This window comes from Pseudochaenichthys georgianus, chromosome 8 (genome assembly GCF_902827115.2).
Source record: "Pseudochaenichthys georgianus chromosome 8, fPseGeo1.2, whole genome shotgun sequence".
NCBI lineage: Eukaryota > Metazoa > Chordata > Actinopteri > Perciformes > Channichthyidae > Pseudochaenichthys > Pseudochaenichthys georgianus.
In genome coordinates, this window is record NC_047510.2 from 33,538,488 (window position 1) to 33,562,122 (window position 23,635).

The following is a 23,635-nucleotide window of genomic DNA, read 5'->3' on the forward strand; positions in this document are numbered from 1 at the left end:
TGAGTAAACCGAGTGAACGACGGCTGTATGGACCCAAAAAAACACATTTGCTGCGATTTAATTAAGATAAATTGTTTAAAAGTATGCCAATATAACTACATAATAATGCCATTAAAAAAACATCTGAATTCATGCTTTTTCAGGTCTGTGCGCAAGAATGCGAGCAAACAACCGTTAAAATGCTTTTTTGGGTTCATTAGCGCTCGGCTAACAAATAATGTCAAGGCTTTAAAACGCCAGCCTACGTTCGTGTTTACACAGAAGACAGTCTGCTTCATACTAGGGCTGTCAAACGATTACACATTTTAATCAGATTAATCACAGCTTAAAAATGAATTAATCAGATTAATCACCATTCGAACTATGTCCAAAATATGCCATTTCTTTATGTATATTGTTGTGGGAATGGAAAGATAAATGAAAGAAGGTGGATATATCCATTTAACATACAGTATGGATGTTGTATATATAACATTGTTCTGTGTGTCAAAATGAAAGACAGCCCACACACCTATCAATCATCAAACCGTGGGCTCTTATTTCGTAATGTTGTATCGATGTATAGAGATGTACTACAGCAAACGTATTCTCCGTCAGGACTTCCTGCAACAACACCACGCCGTTATCTTGATTCTGATTGGCCAGAAGACATTATCAAAGATGTTCTATTGAGAAGACGATCACTACGTGACAAACGTTTTCAAAACCGTTTCTGGTCTTCAGTATTTCCAGACAAGCGGCTGCTGACATCAATCTGACTAACTGCTGTCTGTGCAATTTACTCCGCGAGTTGGCGGACTTTATTTTGCTTACTTTAACATAATTTTTCATGGAGGGGCTAAGCCATTTATTGGTATGGGTGTAGCCTACCCCAGTATACCCTGGCGCTGCCACTGGTGGGATGTATGGGGCGGGCCATTCTGCGCATGCGTTAAATATTTGAACGCAATTAATTAAAAAAATTAATTACCGCCGTTACGTGATAATTTTGACAGCATTACTTTATACACATTTTAGAAACACATGAACCAAAGTTAGTCACAATGCAAGATAAATAAATACCCGTCTTCCTGGAGAGACACTGAGTGAGATTTAACTGCAGAGGAAAGATCATTTCTTTACTTCCAGTTGTAATATGTTGTGTCGTAATGGTGGAGATGAGGTCATTGAGGATATCTAAATAAGTTTGGAGACACTCTGCTATGAATACTGTATGTCCAGCCTCTCCTATCTTAAGACGGATCAATATTTAATATTCTGATTGCTCTGGTTTCATCCTCCATGAAAGCCATCTCCACTTCCCCCTGAGCGCCGTGGTTATTGCGATGCTAACTCTAATCTGTGTGCTCGTTCAGCGCCACACATAGGAGCCTGAAATACTGGCTCCATTGGAGACAATCTAATTGAATTGATCTGGCTGTTAACGGCCTCTGTGCTGCTCTCTGCACACAGTCAGACAATCGCAAGCTTTCATGGGAGAGCCAACAAGCTCACAGTGTGCAGGATTTAAGGAGCCGGAGACACGGAGGATCGTAGCGTCTTTGCACTTACAGCGCTTTGAGTTCAGAGCTGGAGCCTGGCTGCCGAACAGTTGCATGTTTCCACTGCAGCGGCGCCTTCAAAACTCAATCAAGCGTCTACAATCTTCCTGGCAGACATCAGGGACCCAGATAACGGGATTAAAGTCAACGTTATTGTCAATCTTTCAGTTTGTGTGCACAGACAGAGATCGAAATACAGTTTCCCACAATCCCGAATATAAAAATAAATGTATATAAAAATACATATAAAAAGCGCTTTGAGTCATTTATACATATACACACATTAAGACCTAAATATCTAAATTGTATTCAGTGTAACAGTGGTAGGAGGTCCAGTACTTCCACTTCCTATATTCCACTACTCCGCTTGACATCAGGGTTGCTCCGTTTTTATTTGTATTCACTGTACGATCAGATTCTTATATCTAATATTGTGATGTGTGTGTGTCCCTACAGAGCAGAGGACCACGCAGCAGGGTCAGGTGTACTTCCTGCACACGCAGACGGGCGTCAGCACGTGGCACGACCCCCGAGTCCCACGGTACGTACTTCCTGTTGGCAGAGTCTGTAAGGCAGCCGTGGTAGAGTCAGTCTGACTACTAAAGTCAATGTTTTCTCTTTTAATTTTGTCAGCCATTCAGAATAAGACTTCAATCAGGAGAGACGGTGTTGATGAAAGAACACATATTTATTGCCAGGAATACACAAATGAATGTAATGGAGTTTTGGCGATTAGGCCCCGTTGTGCGGGAGTATCATTCGGGAGGGGAGACCCGATCCGATGAAACCCCCCGGGGTCTAGACCCTGGTGGTGGTGAATGGATAGTTGGGGTCGGTCTGAAGGGGAGGGGCTTAGCTTGACCCTGGTGGTGGTGAATGGATAGTTGGGTTCGGTCTGAAGGGGAGTGGCTTAGCTTGATCCTGGTGGTGGTGAATGGATAGTTGGGGTCGGTCTGAAGGGGAGGGGCTTAGCTTGACCCTGGTGGTGGTGGTGAATGGATAGTTGGGGTCGGTCTGAAGGGGAGGGGCTTAGCTTGACCCTGGTGGTGGTGAATGGATAGTTGGGGTCGGTCTAAAGGGGAGGGGCTTAGCTTGATCCTGGTGGTGGTGAATGGATAGTTGGGGTCGGTCTGAAGGGGAGGGGCTTAGCTTGACCCTGGTGGTGGTGAATGGATAGTTGGGTCGGTCTGAAGGGGAGGGGCTTAGCTTGACCCTGGTGGTGGTGAATGGATAGTTGGGGTCGGTCTGAAGGGGAGGGGCTTAGCTTGACCCTGGTGGTGGTGGTGAATGGATAGTTGGGGTCGGTCTGAAGGGGAGGGGCTTAGCTTGACCCTGGTGGTGGTGAATGGATAGTTGGGGTCGGTCTGAAGGGGAGGGGCTTAGCTTGATCCTGGTGGTGGTGAATGGATAGTTGGGGTCGGTCTGAAGGGGAGGGGCTTAGCTTGACCCTGGTGGTGGTGAATGGATAGTTGGGGTCGGTCTGAAGGGGAGGGGCTTAGCTTGACCCTGGATTCAGAGGGACGGGAGGTGAAAAGGAGTAGTAACATGGAAATAGTAAATGAATGAGGAAAGACGGACTTCCTGGTTGAACTTGCGCTGAGCTTCAGAAAGTTTATTGCCAGGTACGTTTACACATTCAAGGAACTTTGGTATCTGGTGGTGCGGACATAAACAATCTAAAACAATAAGTTGCAAAGTAGGTCAAAAAAGAAATGTATAAGGATAATAAAAAATACATATTTTTATGAAACAATTCAGCATTAAAAAAGGATGCTAAAGAAAAATATGCCTTTAATAATAATAAATGAGAGAATTCGGCAGATATTTAATTTTTTTAACTACCTTTTAGTCGGCTCTCTTTTTTCTTCAACGATATGGATCCCAGTTTGTCTTACGTCATAAAAAGAGTTACGATCACATTTAGTCACAGTTGTCTTTCACGATATATAAACTGACAGGAACATTTCAACATACTTTTCCGTTGCCACTTTTGTATGGTTTTTCTCCTTTTACTATCCACCTTATAAAGCGTAACACATAAAACACAAGAATAATAAAATGTTTTCTCGAGAAATCGGTTTGTCCACAGATGCTCACATCTCCTGCATGTACTGACATACCTGACATCACACACAGATCGTGTCACGGTCTCTTGTAATTCACCGTAAACCTGCAGCCGATTACGAGCTGACGTGCCGAGAGGAGCCCCGAGTCACGGAGCTCTGAACGATTTGGTTCTCTGCCGTTCAGATGTAATGCTACATAAGTCAAACACACATTTAACAATCGTTATAACACTTTTTATAAGTTTTCTCAAGTACCTTAACGCGCTTAGCTCAGGCCAGATAATATCAATAAAATATGTCTGATATTAAAATACGTGGCCTATTGCTTTCATTCTATCAGTGAGTGAGCACTGAGTATGGGGTGCTACTGAGATATATGTACAATATTAAGAGCTGGATACGGCGTGGGCGGCGGGGCCTCGTTCATTCCTATGAGAGTTTCTCATTGGCGCATGAGGACAAAATGGCTCAACTTTTGAGAAAGCGAAACGTCACGAAAGTATTCATATATTCATATAATCCGTTCTTATTGTGCATCCATGGGTAAAGGTAAAACTCATGTAGTGCTGAACACGTCACATGAACGTGCCGGGCGGCTCGGTCCCGTGGGTTAGATGCGCGTTCATAATGCCGAGGAAAATTAACTCTCAGAATAGCGTTATTTGCACATTTTACAACATCAGGACCGAATGTTTTTAATGAGGGCAATACAAGTGTTCATACTGGGTAGTTTATTTAGTTTAAAAAAAACTATCCAACGATTTACAGACGTCTCTTTCCCCATGTTAGTCAATGGGAAAAAGTATTTCCGGGCCCAGCGACTGATACGGAAGTGTAGTACCGCCGTTTCGCTACAACGAATATTTTCCTCGGAGTCCGGCGCACTTCCTGGGGGCTTGGTTTTAACAAGAATACCAAGTTTCGTGTCTGAAGATACTTCCAGAAATATTCCTCGAAATAAGCCCCGCCCACATATATGCGTTATGCTAATTAGAAACACTTCTAAGTAGGCGGAGCTTAGTGGTCTATCAGGCTTTTTTGTAGAGCTCATTTAGCTTAATATGTGTGCGGGATTTCAAGTAAATTAGATGCTTGCTTATAGGGAACATGCTGGTTCTTCTGCAACAACGTTTTGTTTAATGACGGCCATGTCTTTTTACTCATCTTGCTAGTCTTTAAAGGCGAAATGTCGGACCCCACAACAAGCCTATTTACCTAATTTTCCAAACAAGCCAGTGTTCACTTGTCCTGACGTCTGTGCAAATGTTCGCACGTTTTTGTCCATGCTAAGTCCCTCAAAAACAAGGACGACTAGCACTAAAGTCCTCGGGCCAGATGCTATCAATAATAGAGGAGAGATATTATGAAACCTGGCCTGCTGCTTGCATTCTCTCAGCGTTTGAGTGATGGATGATCTTTTTATTGCTCTTGATGGGAGACTATTGGTCACGCCACACCTCGCCCGGCGCTCTAACGATTCGCTGCCAAGCTCTCATCGCTCGTGAGGCTCCAGAGTCCCCCTTTTGGCTTTAAAAGCCCCGAAATACAGAAGAGTCAGCGCATAGCGAAGCAAAGAGCGAGCCTGCTGTAATTTCTGAGTCTTTCTGTCTCCGTGGAGTCCAGATGAAATGGGTTGCAGGGCAGCAGTAAATAATTTAGATGGGAGGAAGAAGAAGAAAAATTGAATAAAAAAAGTAATTTCTCAGACATCTCGGAATCTCGCAGTTAGTCAGTGCTCTGGTATGTTTTAAAACCAATATGATGTGTGAGCTTCGTCTCTGTTTGACCCCCCGTCCCACCCTGTGATATTTTTCATACATTCCTGCTATATTGTGTGCACTTCTGCAGAGATCTGAGTAATGTGAACGGAATCAGAACAACTGAAACATTCACTCCTGCAAAGAGGAACTTATTTTATAAATAAACCTCTTCCTTGTTTCCTCGACAAAAATCCAATGGGGTTTTTCCATTGGATTTTGGATTATTGACGGAAATAATCTCTGTCACAAACAAACATGTTTGATCATCTCCACATATTAACACCACTTTTATTATAACTGAAACATGAATCCAATCTCAAGAAGTAAAAAGCTAATGTTGGGCTATAAAGGAACTACAGCACGGTCACATGACTTCACATCACCACCGCTAAGCTAAAGGTGGCTAATGTTAGGCAATAAAGGACTACAGCTCGGTCACATGACTTCACGTCACCACCGCTAAGCTAAAGGCGGCTAATGTTGGGCTATAAAGGAACTACAGCACGGTCACATGACTTCACGTCACCACCGCTAAGCTAAAGGCGGCTAATGTTGGGCTATAAAGGAACTACAGCACGGTCACATGACTTCACGTCACCACCGCTAAGCTAAAGGCGGCTAATGTTGGGCTATAAAGGAACTACAGCACGGTCACATGACTTCACGTCACCACCGCTAAGCTAAAGGCGGCTAATGTTGGGCTATAAAGGAACTACAGCACGGTCACATGACTTCACGTCACCACCGCTAAGCTAAAGGAGGCTACTGTTGGGCTATAAAGGAACTACAGCACGGTCACATGACTTCACGTCACCACCGCTAAGCTAAAGGCGGCTAATGTTGGGCTATAAAGGAACTACAGCACGGTCACATGACTTCACATCACCACCGCTAAGCTAAAGGAGGCTAATGTTGGGCTATAAAGGAACTACAGCACGGTCACATGACTTCACCTCACCACCGCTAAGCTAAAGGCGGCTAATGTTGGGCTATAAAGGAACTACAGCTCGGTCACATGACTTCACGTCACCACCGCTAAGCTAAAGGCGGCTAATGTTGGGCTATAAAGGAACTACAGCACGGTCACATGACTTCACGTCACCACCGCTAAGCTCAAGGCGGCTCATGTAGGGCCATAAAGGAACTACAGCACGGTCACATGACTTCACGTCACCACCGCTAAGCTAAAGGCGGCTAATGTTGGGCTATAAAGGAACTACAGCACGGTCACATGACTTCACATCACCACCGCTAAGCTAAAGGAGGCGCTCAAACGTTTGTGTGAGTTTATCTAATTTAGCAGTGATTCCATGTCAGCCACAGCTTGTCACAAAAAACCTGACGGATAGTGTGTTAAACGAACTTAAACTAGCTTTATTAAATGGCAGGTCTTTGGCAGGAAAACATTTTTAATCAATGATTTTATCACTGAGCACAATCTCGATTTTATGTTTTAACGGAAACTTGGATTGAACAAAATAGCAGTGCAGCTGTTCTTATCGAATCAACCCCTCCCGACTTTAGTTTTATGAGTCAGGAAAGAATGCATAAGAGAGGGGGTGGAGTTGCTGTTCTGTTCAATGATTCCCTTCAATGCAGGAAGACATCGTATGGGAACTTTGATTCTTTTGAATATGTGGCCCTTCAGCTGAAACGCTCCTCTCGAGCTCTGTTCCTAAATATCTATAGGCCACCCAAATACTGTGCAAGCTTTTCTGATGACTTTACTGAACTGCTGTCTGTAGTGTGTATTGACTTTGACCGTCTAGTCATTGTTGGTGATTTTAACATCCATGTTGACAACCCCCAGGACAGAGGGGCTAAAGAACTGTGTTGTGTTCTTGATAGCTATGGACTGACTCAGCATGTGACGGACAGGTCGTGCCCCGCACTTTGGCCGTGATGCCCTGTTAAAAAAATGCAATTCAAGGCCAAAGTGGCCTTTGTGCCCCTGTCAAAAGTAAAACAAAATGTCCTGTGGTATTGGTATTTTGACTAGCAATTTAGTTAAATTGTTTCGTTTATCAACGCTACAACATAGCGTTTCGTGAGTCGGTTGTCGTTGTTGGGGGGAAAGCAAACAGCTGTTTGCTGCTCGCAATGTGCTCCGCAGTGCAAACAGCTGTTTGCTGTGGAGCACATCGCGAGCAGGCTCCCGTGAGCGGGAGGGCGCTCCTTCTTCACTACAGACTATCGCGCCACCTAACCATTCGCCAAAATGTTTTTAATACGAGCGGTAACCGGCCAAGCGCCGTGCAAAAAACAATCTTCAAATAAAATAAATTCACCGGAGGAGTTAAAGGAGTGACAGGGAGCTGGCTGCAGTGCCGCGTCCTAAAACCCTTTTATAATCTATCGATTAGATTTATGATTCGAACATTATAAAAGTAGGGTAGACATGTGGAGATTATCCGGCTGAACAAAACGTGCATTTATCAAACAGGTTTGTTTTCCACAGACCTTATTTCCAGCTATTTTCCAAAACCCTGTGGAGAAATTCCATTGCTTTTTGTGGAGGGAACCAGCAGCTACTTCCTGGTTTCAGGACGCGTCACACCTCTACAATATGATGCCAGTATAAACAAGGTCTTCTGTCGGCTCTGTACATCAATGCCGACCTATGCTGACAAGTAAGTGAAGAGTAGACAATATAAAGGTATTGGCGAAATGTCCCAGCAGTTTAGGATAATGAAGGTTCTAATCTACTACATAGCCATTACATGTCTAACTCCTAATGACAGGAAGGCAGAAAGTGCATTATACAAATAATAATACTCATAATAATAGCAGACATTTTTTAACAATGACCACAATATCATTATTTTAATAAACCAAATATGAACAATTGAGGAAAATGAGGAAGAACTGATGATTAAAATGTTGTAGTACAAGTAGTAATGTAGTTAGTGCATATATTATTGCAACAAATGTGTTAATTTTCTTCATTATTAGTCGATTTTTTTTGGTGGACGAATGCTCCGGGCCAGTGGTTACAATGGTGGGGCCAGTGACAATACCATTTACCCTTACTGTCTACCCCTGACTGACTTATGTGGTTTATGGCTGAACTTAACGTATACGTTTAAGAAACACTATTGCTATTCAGCCGTTTGTAAAACGACTGGTGTTGACGTTAGTGCTACACTTTTCAGTCATGTTGATTGACCAGCGTAATTTAACCAAACAGCCTTTGTGCCCGCCTTTGTGCCCTGTCATGTGGCCTTTGTGCCCTGTCATGTGGCCTTTGTGCCCTGTCATGTGGCCTTTGTGCCCTGTCATGTGGCCTTTGTGCCCTGTCATGTGGCCTTTGTGCCCTGTCATGTGGCCTTTGTGCCCTGTCATGTGGCCTTTGTGCCCTGTCATGTGGCCTTTGTGCCCTGTCATGTGGCCTTTGTGCCCTGTCATGTGGCCTTTGTGCCCTGTCATGTGGCCTTTGTGCCCTTAAAAAAAATGTGAACGGGAAGGCCAAATGGCCTTGCCCCTAAAATGACGAAATTCCAAGCCTGGTGACGGAGCCCACGCACAATAAGGGGCACACTTTGGACTTAATTATCTCAAAGGGTCTGAATATCTCTAAGGTTGTGGTGACTGATGTTGTACTGTCTGACCATTCCTGTGTTTTCTTTGAGAGCTCTATTTCTGTTCACACAAAGGTTCAAAAAGAGGTAACCACAAAGCGATATTTAACTGAAAACACTAGGGAAATGTTTACTCAGAATTTTTAATAATAATAATAATTCCTTGCATTTATTATAGCGCTTTTCCAGTGCTCAAAGCGCTTTACAGATACACATTGTACATTATACATGCAATGGTCACTGTGGACAATACCCACCCACATTTCTTCCCCACTTGCCCCTGCTAACATCTCAGTAAATGAGCTAGTAGATCATTTTAATTCAAAAATTAAAAATGTTATAGATGCCATTGCTCCAACTAAGGTAAAGGAAGTGACTGGCAAGAAAATATCTCCACGGAGAAAGGCCATGACCGTGAGAGCAGAAAAAAGAGAATGTCGAAAAGCTGAACGTAGGTGGCGAAAAACAAATCTCCAGGTTCATTTTGAAATCTATAAAGAGAGACTTGGCCTTTATAATTTGGAATTGAAAAACGCACGACAATCGTTCTTCTCTGATATCATTACCAAAAACAAAAACAACGCCCGTGCCTTGTTTGCTACCGTCGACAGACTAACTAACCCCCCAGTGTCAGTAGCCTCTGAATTTCTATCCACCAGGGCGTGCAATGACTTTGCCTCCTTCACTGACAACATTCAGAACATCAGACAAGCAGTCAGTGCCTCTGCATCAGGAACAGCACATGTTTTGTCTCTGTGTCCACTTAACATAAATTCAGACATCATGACACAATTCCATCAGATTAATGATAAAAGCCTGGAGGACATTATTCAACTTCTGAAGTCCTCCTCCTGCTGCCTTGATATTATTCCAACAGGATTTTTCAAAGATGTTTTGCCTTGCATGGCCTCAGAACTACTTCATATAGTAAACAAATCTCTTCACTCAGGTATTTTTCCACAGGCCCTGAAAACTGCAGTCATTAAACCGCTCTTAAAAAAGAATAATCTAGATGCTTCAGTAATGAACAATTACAGGCCCATATCAAACCTGCCATTTCTAGGTAAGATCATTGAAAAGGTTGTTTTTCAACAGCTGAGTAATTTCTTGCATTTAAATAACTGTTTCGATGTGTTCCAGTCAGGCTTTCGTCCAAACCACAGCACTGAGACTGCTCTTGGAAAGGTCTTTAATGACATCCACTTAAACACAGACAGTGGCAGCACTTCAGTGTTAGTATTATTAGATCTCAGTGCTGCGTTTGACACTGTTGACCACAGCATATTACTAGACCGACTGGAAAACTGGGTGGGACTTTCGGAAACAGTTCTAAATTGGTTTGAATCCTACTTAAAGGACAGAAACAACTTTGTTTCTATAGGTAAATACACATCTGAGTTGACAGATATGACATGTGGGGTTCCTCAAGGCTCCATCTTGGGGCCTCTTCTCTTTAATATCTACATGCTACCACTGGCTCGGATAATGAAAAACAACAAAATAAGTTACCATAGCTATGCAGATGACACACACATTTACGTAACCATTTCACCAGGAGACTATTCTCCAGTTCAAACACTGAGTAAGTGCATTGAACAAATCAATGACTGGATGTGTCAGAACTTTCTCCAATTAAACAAAGATAAAACTGAGGTAATGGTTTTTGGAGCCAAGTCAGAACGTATAAAAGTTAGCGCTGAGCTTCAGTCTGCAATGTTCAAACCAACAGATAAAGCCAGACATCTAGGTGTAGTCATGGACTCTGACCTGAGCTTCAACAGTCACATTAAAACAGTTACTAAATCAGCCTACTATCACCTAAAGAATATATCTAGGATTAAAAGACTAATGTCACAGCAGGATCTGGAAAAACGTGTCCATGCCTTTATCTTCAGTAGACTGGACTACTGCAATGATGTCTTCACAGGTCTCACTAACACATCTATTAGGAAGCTGCAGCTGATTCAGAACGCCGCTGCTCGAGTCCTCACTAACACTAAGAAAGTGGATCACATCACTCCTGCTCTGAAGTCTTCACACTGGCTTCCTGTGTGTCAAAGAATAGATTTCTAAATACTGCTGCTGGTTTATAAAGCACTGAATGGTTTAGGCCCAAAATACATTTCTGACCTCCTGCTAAATGATGAACCATCCAGATCTCTCAGGTCTTCAGGGACTGGTCAGCTTTCTGTCCCCAGAGTCAGAACTAAACATGGAGAAGCAGCGTTCAGTTATTATGCTCCAAACATCTGGAACAAACTCCCAGAAACCTGCAGGTCCGCTGCAACTCTGACTACTTTTAAATCCAGGCTGAAGACTTTTCTTTTTGTCGCTGCTTTAATTGAACTATTCATATCTTAAACTGCACTGTAACTTTTATCCATGTATTTTTTCTTTTTATGTTTATTTTATTAGCTTTTCTTTTTAATGACTGATTTTAAATGCCATTTTCTTAATGTCTTTCATTTTTTTGTAAAGCACTTTGAATTGCCTTGTGTTGAAAAGTGCTATATAAATAAACTTGCCTTGCCTTGCCTAATGATAGGCTAAAGGAACTACAGCACGGTCACATGACTTCACGTCACCACCGCTAAGCTAAAGGTGGCTAATATTGGGCTATAAAGGAACTACAGCACGGTCACATGACTTCACGTCACCACCGCTAAGCTAAAGGCGGCTAATATTGGGCTATAAAGGAACTACAGCACGGTCACATGACTTCACGTCACCGCGGCTAAGCTAAAGGCGGCTAATATTGGGCGTGATGACGTTAAATCGTCTCATTTAGACACTTGTACTGACGCATTTATGGTCGTAGAACAAAATGTTAAAATCTCTTGTGTTACAGACATTATTTCAGTCAGTTTCAGTTTTATTTTTGATACATTCCTGTTTTATTGTGTGTTGTTCCACAGAGACCTGAGTAATGTGAACTGTGAGGAGCTGGGTCCTCTCCCTCCTGGATGGGAGATACGAAACACAGCCACGGGGAGGGTCTACTTTGTCGACCACAACAACCGAACCACGCAGTTCACTGACCCGCGCCTCTCCGCCAACCTGCACCTAGTCCTAAAGTGAGTGCTACAGTACAGGAAAGAGGTTCCGGACAAATAAATTAGACGGAACATAAAATAAAACTGGGTATAAAAGCAAGAGAGATTTATTTCCCGTCTCCGTTTTCTCTTTGTTTTGCAGTCCGAGCCCGAGCCCCAACGGTTCTCGAGGGGCCATCGAGAGTCAGAATGTCAGGTAAGGATTTCGGGCTTCACGCCAGCAGACTGGAACACACACACGCACACACACATACACACTCTCAGACACGCTGCCTCCCCCTCAGTGGATGTTTTACAGCCGGATCCTGTGCCAAGGTGTGTTCGCCACCTGTAGAGCTTCAGAGCAGAGTAGCAAGAAGTACTCAGATCTAGTACTTGAGTAAAAGAAGTACTCAGATCTTGTACTTGAGTAAAAGTAGAAGTATTCAGATCTTGTTCTTGAGTTAAAGTAGAAGTACTCAGATATTGTACTTGAGTAAAAGTAGAAGTACTCAGATCTTGTACTTGAGTAAAAGTAGAAGTACTCAGATCTTGAGTAAAAGTAGAAGTACTCAGATCTTGAGTAAAAGTAGAAGTACTCAGATCTGGTACTTGAGTAAAAGTAGAAGTACTCAGATCTTGAGTAAAAGTAGAAGTACTCAGATATTGTACTTGAGTAAAAGTAGAAGTACTCAGATCTTGTACTTGAGTAAAAGTAGAAGTACTCAGATCTTGAGTAAAAGTAGAAGTACTCAGATATTGTACTTGAGTAAAAGTAGAAGTACTCAGATCTTGATCTTGAGTAAAAGTAGAAGTACTCAGATCTTGAGTAAAAGTAGAAGTACTCAGATCTTGAGTAAAAGTAGAAGTACTCAGATCTTGAGTAAAAGTAGAAGTACTCAGATCTTGAGTAAAAGTAGAAGTACTCAGATCTTGAGTAAAAGTAGAAGTACTCAGATCTTGTACTTGAGTGAAAGTAGAAGTACCAGAGTGTAGGAATACTCTGTTCCAGTAAAAGTCCTGCATTCAAAATGTTCCTCGAGTGAAAGTAGAAAAGTATTCTCATCTAAATATAGTGAAAGACAGTGAAAGTAGTCGTTGTGCAGATTGGTCCATTTCAGAATAATATATATATATGTTTTATAATGATTGATCATGAAAGTGTTCTCAGAGCTGGTGAGGGTGCAGCTAGTCTGAAGTACTTTGTAGACTGCAGGGTAGCTGGTGGAGGAGCAGCTAGTCTGAAGTACTTTGTAGACTGCAGGGTAGCTGGTGGAGGAGCAGCTAGTCTGAAGTACTTTGTAGACTGCAGGGTAGCTGGTGAAGGTGCAGCTAGTCTGAAGTACTTTGTAGACTGCAGGGTAGCTGGTGAAGGTGCAGCTAGTCTGAAGTACTTTGTAGACTGCAGGGTAGCTGGTGGAGGTGCAGCTAGTCTGAAGTACTTTGTAGACTGCAGGGTAGCTGGTGGAGGTGCAGCTAGTCTGAAGTACTTTGTAGACTGCAGGGTAGCTGGTGAAGGTGCAGCTAGTCTGAAGTACTTTGTAGACTGCAGGGTAGCTGGTGGAGCAGCAGCTAGTCTGAAGTACTTTGTAGACTGCAGGGTAGCTGGTGGAGCAGCAGCTAGTCTGAAGTACTTTGTAGACTGCAGGGTAGCTGGTGGAGGAGCAGCTAGTCTGAAGTACTTTGTAGACTGCAGGGGAGCTGGTGAAGGTGCAGCTAGTCTGAAGTACTTTGTAGACTGCAGGGTAGCTGGTGGATTCACTCCAGGTGGAACTGAAGTCTGATTCAACATTTGGTTAGATTTCACATCATTCATCTGTGAAGTAACTAAAGGGATTAAATACATGTAGTGGAGTCAAAGTACACCATGTACCTCTGAACTGTAGTGGAGTAGAAGTACAAGTACCTCAACATTTTACTTAAGTACAGTACTTGAGTAAATCTACTTAGTTCATTTACACCTCTGCTGCTGATCACAGAAAAACATAGTCTTTCTTTTCCCCACACAAAAAGTACTCTCCTCGCCCCGCCAAGGTTTTTGATCGTAAAGGCGTTTTACCACACAATCCGTCACAAAGCGCCGGCCAGACTTCAGATGTGGAGAGCGAGGCCGCGGAGCGTCGTACATCCAGGAAACGGAGCGCTAACTGGATGCCAAGTCCATGAATGAGCTGTGTGTGTGTGTGTGTGTGTGTGTGTGTGTGTGTGTGTGTGTGTGTGTGTGTGTGTGTGTGTGTGTGTGTGTGTGTGTGTGTGTGTGTGTGTGTGTGTGTGTGTGTGTGTGTGTGTGTGTGTGTGTGTGTGTGTGTGTGTGTGTGTGTGTGTGTGTGTGTGTGTGTGTGTGTGTGTGTGTGTGTGTGTGTGTGTGTGTGTGTGTGTGTGTGTGTGTGTGTGTGTGTGTGTGTGTGTGTATCTCGCTACATGCCTCGTGTTCAGAATCTCTTCCCCGTGTGCAGCTGTTCAAACACCCACTGTGCATCCATAGATTTACCCAGAGTTCCTTGCAGCACAAAGGTGGAGCAGTGTACGCCTGACCTCATTCCTCCAGATCAGGTTTCCTTTTTTCTGACGGGTCAAAGAACGTGTTTGGGTTTTTGCATTTGCTTTCACTTCATCCTGTGAAAAAGCCTTATAGAAACGGAGCCCACATTTGTTTTTAATTTGTGAAGTTAATGCCCAGATGTGAGAAATTATCATGCATTGAATTTCTACCGTATATTTATTCTGGGGGGATTATTAGTGCACATCAAAGACAGGAAATGGGCGTGTTTTTGGGAGTAACGTAATCTGAGTATCACAATATAAAAGTAACCTGATTACTTTTAGATTACGACGATATCAAATGCAATGCCGATAAGAACACGAGGAAATAAATATCAATAAGATGTTTCTACTTATTATGTAAGACATCAGAACCATGTGACCTTGGACAGGAAGAAGATATTTAGGATCAAAAGTGATTTTATTGATAGGAGAAGCTGCCTTTCATTTTCATTCAGCTTATTCCAGGGCGTCCGCGGGGTCTTAAAAAGTATTAAAGGTTGTTAAATAAATTTAGCGAAAATTAAGGCTATTAAAAAGTATCATTTTCCAAGGTATTACATTTTGTATCTTGTTTTCAATAAGTATCTAATTGTCCAGAGAGGTTGTGTTCTACAGTCTGCCTGAATGTAGTCATGGCGTAGGTGTGTCGTGTGATTCTGTGTCGTTTATTTATGGCATCCCGTTGGGTTTGACGTCATCTGAACAGGACATCGCACGCTCACTGCTTGATAGTGCGCGAAGGTCCGTTTACGCCGGTTGCTAAGCAACATCGTTATGGGGAAATGCAAGTCTGCGTCCAAATGGTTGGAAGATAAGGAGGAAGGACAATCGATACTGTATATAGTCAATGTGAGGTGAAGTGTGTCGCCATGGTAACCGGTTAAAACTCGAAGTGGCGATGAGGTCTTAAAATGTATGGAAAGGGTCTTAAAAAAGGCCTTAAAAGGTTTTACATTTGACTTCAGGATTCCTGCAGATTAGCTTCGAGCTGACAGAGAAGAGATAACATCTGATCCTTTCCAACAAACACTAAATGCTCCTTTTAGGTTTCTGCTAACACTGTCATCGTGCTAGATATCCCCAAATCTTAGACTTTTTTTTGGGTGTTTTTTAATGTAAGTGTGAGGGAATACCGTTTTCTTTGTATCCTGATTATCCCATTAGATGTAACCCATTACTCCCAAAGCCTACACTGGAATTATTTTATACACAGGCAATGGTTTCTCTGCAGCTGTCAAATGTCATTAAATGTATTTGTTAAAATCATCTAAAACTCACATAAAGTCTTGAGGCCCGGACACACCAAGCCGATGTTGGCCGTCGGTGGGCGTCAGGCCTGCTCAGATTGGTGTGTCCCGCACCGTCGTGTCTTTTCAGCCGTGCCGACACCTTTTTGGTTCAACATGTCGACATGTCGAATCGGTGGGCAGTCGGCTAAAGGCTGTCGGCCAAAGAAATCACTCTGATTGGCTGTTCAGCTAGCGAATCAGTGCATGAGAAGCGAAACGGAAGTGAGGACCCAAACAAACCATTAAGAAGGCAAATCTGAGACTTCATTGAACTCCAGCTCTCGACTCGGGTTCGGGAAGCCCCGTGAGCTTCTCGCTGTAGAGGGAACATGGAGCACAGACGCTATTTGTTTATATTACGCAGTCTGTTCTTCTTCTCTCGGTTATCACGCTGTCTTCCGGTTGTTGCCTCTTTTGGAATACTACCGCCGCCTGCTGGTAAGGAGAGGTATTGCCACTCACGCATGCGCAGTTCGTACGTGCTTCTTGGCCGTCGGCTGAAGTCTTTGCGGTGTGTTCCAGTCATAGACTGTATGGACGTAGTGTCCGTGACGTCACCCACAGGATTCTGCAGAGTTGCCGAGAAGCCTAAAGTAGACGGTGTCGGCCACTAACGGCTCGACAGTGACAGAGTCTAACTCCCGCCTGCTCCAAATAAGGGCAAAGAGGCGGAACCTCCAAAAGCCTTAAGATAAGTCCGATATTTAAATGAAGAATACTCCACCAGGCACCAACACAACAAACACGTCCGGGTTCAAGTTGTGTTCCCGGGATCAGCCCAGCAGTTGAGCCCCTGTAGCATCCTGGAGCTTACTGAGCTAACGGAGCTAGCAGAGAGACAGAAAGCTAGAAGCAGCACTCACTGCAGAGACCTGCCACTCAAGGTGACCACGCCCTAATGTATGCTAAAACGTTAAGACCTAATATAACTAAAAGGGTTGCGTTCTAAAACAATTCACCGCCCACACAGCAGTCATGAGGGGGGGATCTAACGAAACAGAGAATATGGTTTTTTTGAACCACGATGGAAACATGTTTATTTCTGCTGTAAAGTTGGTCATTTTAACATGGGGGTCTGTGGAGATTGGGGGTCTATGGAAATGGCTCCCTTCTGCAGCCTGCTCCTACTGGCCACTAGATGAACTGCAGTTTGAGGCACTTCCTTATTGGCCTCCCGGCTCCACTTGGTTCCAGTGCGACACATGGCCAAAACGCAGAGAGGCGAGGCGACACAACAGTCGGGGGTCCGTCTGTGTCCGCTTGGTGTGTCCGGGCCTTAAGATTGAAACGCCGTACATCTCCTGGTTACTCAAGGACACTTCGTGGGCCTGAGTGGAATGACTTGTATACAAACAGTGCGTTCTCATCACATTAACGCTCTAAAAGAACTATTTATTTATCCGTCCCAACTAAAGCTGCTCCATTGCCGCTCAGAGAAAAGACTTCGGAGGGACTTTCTCGTGACTGGAAAAGATATCAGTCGTCATGGATTTCCATCGAGACATCTGCCTTTTATCAAGTCCGGGACGTTAGAAATGCTCACCCCTCGTGTGCCGTCATCCCACAAGAATGTTCGATATATATATATATATATGTCAAAGTTACGGTTTATGGCCTTTTTTTATTTGCTAACGACACTGCCGGAGCATCCACACTGGGGGTCTTCTAATTCAAGGTTAGAGCGGTAACTGAATCCTTGGCTGCAGGGTCGCCCTCCGTACAGGAATATCCGTGTCATCTCCCAGACATTAGTGATTAGTTGCACAGTGAAAACATTGCTTTTACTGCGCCAACTTTAGTCAACATGCACCAGCTCATGGGTCGAGATGTTGGAGAGAGACGAGAGAGGAGCAGGAATGTTTGATTTATGGTGAACGTGCAGGAGGAGATGCTCTCCCTCCCCTCCCATCCGTGAGGCTATCAGAGATGTTAAAGTACACATCCTTTACTCAAGTACAAGTACAGATACTCGTGTTTAACAATACTCTGGTAAAAGTAGAAGTACTGACTAAACTTCTTAAGTCAAAGTAAAGAGGCTTTGAAGGGTACTTCAGTAAAAAGTACCCATAGCTAGCAGCTGCTTTAAAGAGTACCTGACCTCCCTTTATATTAATAGAACAATAATGTCATTGTTAGCTAATGAATGTTTCCATGGTGACCAACGGCAACATGACAACGTTTCCATTGGTCCCTCTTCTTTAGAGAAGACTAGGAAGTGATGGATACACGGATCGTGTTCCAACCAATAGGCACGCAGTGACTCTGAAGAATAATGATCACGCACCAACACACATTCAGACTAAAGGAACCAGCTGTTTGGGAAATGAGAGAAGTAGAAAGTACAAGTATTTGAGTTCAACATGTGAGAAGTAGAAAGTACAGGTATTTGAGTTCAACATGTAAGAAGTAGAAAGTACAGGTATTTGAGTTCAACATGTAAGAAGTAGAAAGTACAGGTATTTGAGTTCAACATGTAAGAAGTAGAAAGTACAGGTATTTGAGTTCAACATGAGAGAAGTAGAAAGTACAGGTATTTGAGTTCAACATGTAAGAAGTAGAAAGTACAGGTATTTGAGTTCAACATGTAAGAAGTAGAAAGTACAGGTATTTGAGTTCAACATGTAAGAAGTAGAAAGTACAGGTATTTGAGTTCAACATGAGAGAAGTAGAAAGTACAGGTATTTGAGTTCAACATGTAAGAAGTAGAAAGTACAGGTATTTGAGTTCAACATGTAAGAAGTAGAAAGTACAGGTATTTGAGTTCAACATGTGAGAAGTAGAAAGTACAGGTATTTGAGTTCAACATGAGAGAAGTAGAAAGTACAGGTATTTGAGTTCAACATGTGAGAAGTAGAAAGTACAGGTATTTGGTTCAACATGTAAGAAGTAGAAAGTACAGGTATTTGGGTTCAACATGTAAGAAGTAGAAAGTACAGGTATTTGAGTTCAACATGTGAGAAGTAGAAAGTACAGGTATTTGAGTTCAACATGTAAGAAGTAGAAAGTACAGGTATTTGAGTTCAACATGTAAGAAGTAGAAAGTACAGGTATTTGAGTTCAACATGTGAGAAGTAGAAAGTACAGGTATTTGTGTTCAACATGTAAGAAGTAGAAAGTACAGGTATTTGAGTTCAACATGTAAGAAGTAGAAAGTACAGGTATTTGAGTTCAACATGTAAGAAGTAGAAAGTACAGGTATTTGAGTTCAACATGTAGAGAAGTAGAAAGTACAGGTATTTGGGTTCAACATGTAAGAAGTAGAAAGTACAGGTATTTGAGTTCAACATGTGAGAAGTAGAAAGTACAGGTATTTGAGTTCAACATGTAAGAAGTAGAAAGTACAGGTATTTGGGTTCAACATGTAAGAAGTAGAAAGTACAGGTATTTGAGTTCAACATGTAAGAAGTAGAAAGTACAGGTATTTGAGTTCAACATGTGAGAAGTAGAAAGTACAGGTATTTGAGTTCAACATGTGAGAAGTAGAAAGTACAGGTATTTGAGTTCAACATGTAAGAAGTAGAAAGTACAGGTATTTGAGTTCAACATGTAAGAAGTAGAAAGTACAGGTATTTGAGTTCAACATGTAAGAAGTAGAAAGTACAGGTATTTGGTTCAACATGTAAGAAGTAGAAAGTACAGGTATTTGGGTTCAACATGTAAGAAGTAGAAAGTACAGGTATTTGGTTCAACATGTAAGAAGTAGAAAGTACAGGTATTTGAGTTCAACATGGGAGAAGTAGAAAGTACAGGTATTTGGGTTCAACATGTGAGAAGTAGAAAGTACAGGTATTTGAGTTCAACATGTAAGAAGTAGAAAGTACAGGTATTTGAGTTCAACATGTAAGAAGTAGAAAGTACAGGTATTTGTGTTCAACATGTAAGAAGTAGAAAGTACAGGTATTTGTGTTCAACATGTGAGAAGTAGAAAGTACAGGTATTTGAGTTCAACATGTAAGAAGTAGAAAGTACAGGTATTTGAGTTCAACATGAGAGAAGTAGAAAGTACAGGTATTTGAGTTCAACATGTAAGAAGTAGAAAGTACAGGTATTTGAGTTCAACATGTAAGAAGTAGAAAGTACAGGTATTTGAGTTCAACATGTAAGAAGTAGAAAGTACAGGTATTTGGGTTCAACATGTGAGAAGTAGAAAGTACAGGTATTTGGGTTCAACATGTGAGAAGTAGAAAGTACAGGTATTTGGGTTCAACATGTAAGAAGTAGAAAGTACAGGTATTTGAGTTCAACATGTAAGAAGTAGAAAGTACAGGTATTTGAGTTCAACATGTAAGAAGTAGAAAGTACAGGTATTTGGGTTCAACATGTAAGAAGTAGAAAGTACAGGTATTTGGGTTCAACATGTAAGAAGTAGAAAGTACAGGTATTTGGGTTCAACATGTAAGAAGTAGAAAGTACAGGTATTTGAGTTCAACATGTAAGAAGTCAAAGTAAAAAAGTGGAGTAAAGTACTGATACCAGAAAAATGTACTTAAGTACAGTAACGAGGTCTTTGTACTCCACTACTTCCCAACTCTGGAGTCTAGTGCAGGCGATAAAGAGGACGTCTGAGTGTCCTCGAGGCCCCTCTGTGGCTTTTTGGGATCGCAGGAAGTGATTTAGCAGAAACTGGATTGAGCTGGGCAGACAGCAGAAACCAAACTCAATCACTTTGTGGAGGAGACGTTGTCATTGTGGTCGAGGAGAAGGCAAGATATAGAGCGGATAGTTGAGAGGAGCAGATTTCAGTCGAGACGTTTCAGAATACAGTCTGACACATCAGTCTGTATTTTAGCGATTGAGCTTTAGTTTCAGAAAGAACCTTAGAGGTGCAGGGATGAAGTATTTTTGTAGGACAACATGAAAGTTAGCATCTCCTTGGTTCCCTCCACAAAACTCCAATGGGATTTCTCGATGGGATTTTGGATTATTGCAGAGAATAATCTCTGTGACAAACAAACGTTTATGATGACGTCGCCACCGCTAAGCTAAAGGTGGCTAATGTTGGGCTATAAAGGAACTACAGCACGGTCACATGACTTCACCTCACCACCGCTAAGCTAATGGCGGCTAATGTTGGGCTATAAAGGAACTACAGCACGGTCACATGACTTCACGTCACCACCGCTAAGCTAAAGGCGGCTAATGTTGGGCTATAAAGGAACTACAGCACGGTCACATGACTTCACCTCACCACCGCTAAGCTAATGGCGGCTAATGTTGGGCTATAAAGGAACTACAGCACGGTCACATGACTTCACGTCACCACCGCTAAGCTAAAGGCGGCTAATGTTGGGCTATAAAGGAACTGCAGCACGGTCACAGGTATTTCTTCCAGCACCCTCTGTGCTCGTTCTGTTTACGACCCTGCGACCCCCCCCCCCCCCCCCACCGGAGTGCAAAAGGCCACTGAGCACATTATCCTTTAGTGCCGGCCCAATAAAGGCTCTTTTTATGTGTGTGTGTGTGTGTGTGTGTGTGTGTGTGTGTTATATGCCACCCTCTGTCTTCCTAACACAGTGGCTGGTTCAAAGTGGAGACCCCTGTCGTCTTTACCCACAGAGGATGTCTCTCAGCCTGCTGACGCTGTGGTTCGCCGCTGTGTTGGAAACATTTCATCATGCATCGCTGCTTTCTTTTTAAGTTCTTGGCACATTTTGGTCTTATTTTTTGAGAACAAAATGAAGCAAACGTTCATGCATCTAACACTTGGCCTATCCAGAGACCCCACTGACACTGACTGTTACATACCCCACAGACATGATGCATTACATGAATGTTCTTTTTTAAATCCTGTGAGCCATGGTCATCCCTCTAAATAGCAGCCAGTAGTTATAACAACATTCTGATGACATTTATTGTTTAGTATTGAATTGTTTGTATATGTCTGTTTGTCTTCTGTCTGTGTGGTTGCCCTGGTTACGCCACCTATTTTTCTATAAAGTGAAGATTTGTTTACCTACTTTTGACACATGCTCTGATGGAATAACCGTAGCTGTTGAACAAAGTAAAAAATAAATAAAAATAACAGCATCCTGATTTCTCTCGCCCCTCTTTCTCCCGCCCTCCTCCCAGTCGTCAGAACCACCTGAAGGACCAGGTCCAGCAGGTTCCGGTGTCGCCCGCCCAGCTGCCCGAGGAGAACGAGTGCCTCACGGTGCCCAAGTACAAGAGAGACCTGGTCCAGAAGCTGAAGATCCTGCGGCAGGAGCTGTCCCAGCAGCAGCCGCAGGCCGGACACTGCCGCATCGAGGTGTCCCGCGAGGAGATCTTTGAGGTGAGGACGGAGAGAACGACAATCAGAATCAGAATATTCGTCCCACAGAGGGGGAACATCTCCTCCGAGAGCACCATTGAGTTCTTTGTAACCAAACGTCTCTCAGAAGGGCGTGGGGAGGGGCTCCTTATTTTCATCTGAAGTAACAGACAGAGAATCAGCACTTTGGAAACAGGGCAGAAACAGAGGGGATTATGGGTAATGCTGCAATGATCTGTTTGGTGTTTCAGCCAATCAGAGACAGGTTCTGGATATCTCTGAGAGCTGTGATATATTGATGATAACAGAATAATAGGAGACCTTTTTAGATACAAAAAAAATACAATTTATACAAATAGACATCCTGTAACAGTTCTTTAGCTGCCAGGTTATTATTGCACAGTTATTAACAGCATATATATATATTGCACATAGTTGGTATTTAACATTAAGTGGTGTTATAGTCTGTTTTGTTGTGTCAGGAAATCATCTGAAGGGGAGGGTTGTCTTTTAGCCGGGACATGATTTAAAGGTGGGGTAGGTAAGTTTGAGAAACCGGCTCGAGATCGCTAGCATTTGAAAATACACAACCGGAGAAAATCTGCCACTTCCTCTCAGAGCCCCTCCCCCAACACACACGAACGCGCACATGACCAATGAGGGCACGAGATCAGTGTGTGCCCCGATGGAAGGCTGACAGGCAGGTAGGCCATTTTTCTACGAGGCTCAGGCCATCTGCAGGTGTTGCTGCTCTGAAGATGCAGAAACAAACCTCCCCAGCCGAAGATGTGCCGGAGAGAGACCTCATCTCAAACAAGACGTCTGCTTTACATTTCTGACTTCACACATCATAGATAACTGTGAGAGAGGAAGACTTCTCAGACAACCTGCACCATGACCTTCATGGCAGGAGACCAGGAGAAGAGCCAGGTGTTTAATACATTTCCCTAGTGGTCAAATGGTGGTACTACAACTGCCTCAAAGCACTTTCCCATTGACCTGCAACAGCAATTTGACTTTGAATATCCATTAGCGTTCTAAAAGATTCACCGCTTGCTTAAAGGCCGAATCCAAGTTATTTCCCCTCTGCATTCATTAGACTGAGCCGAAACCAGACGCAAGGTAGCGGGTGGGAGGCGGGGCTTAAGTATGTGGGTGGGGCTTACATTTGGAGGTGGGGTCAAAGGAAAAAGTGTGCATGCTCTATGGGTACAATGGAACAAAAATACCCATACCTTCCCTAGATCTTCACTGGATCTTTCTAAGATGTTCCCTTGATGTTCCCTGGATGTTCCCTAGATCTTCCCTAGACAATCCCTAGATGTTCCCTTGACAATCCCTAGATGTTCCCTTGATCTGACCTTGGTCTTCCCAAGACAATCCCTAGATGTTCCCTTGATCTGACCTTGATGTTCCCTGGATGATCCCTAGATCTTCCCTTGACAATCCCTAGATGTTCCCTTGATCTGACCTTGGTCTTCCCTAGACAATCCCTAGATGTTCCCTTGATGTTCCCTGGATGATCCCTAGATCTTCCCTAGACAATCCCAAGATCTTCCCTTGATCTGACCTTGG

At 43.1% G+C, this 23,635-nt stretch overlaps 1 protein-coding gene across 1 annotated transcript in view; it reads left to right on the top strand.

The window, feature by feature from the left end:
* The window catches only part of LOC117451746 (E3 ubiquitin-protein ligase SMURF2-like), a gene marked incomplete at its 3' end in the record, with an annotated part of 46,154 nt that overhangs the window by 16,520 nt on the left and 5,999 nt on the right, over window positions 1-23,635 (top strand). The window contains exons 8-11 of the mRNA XM_034090128.2: window positions 1,998-2,082; window positions 11,861-12,019; window positions 12,141-12,194; window positions 21,880-22,081. Of these exons, the coding sequence (XP_033946019.2) occupies window positions 1,998-2,082; window positions 11,861-12,019; window positions 12,141-12,194; window positions 21,880-22,081 (500 nt within the window). The remainder of the gene's footprint in view (window positions 1-1,997; window positions 2,083-11,860; window positions 12,020-12,140; window positions 12,195-21,879; window positions 22,082-23,635) is intronic.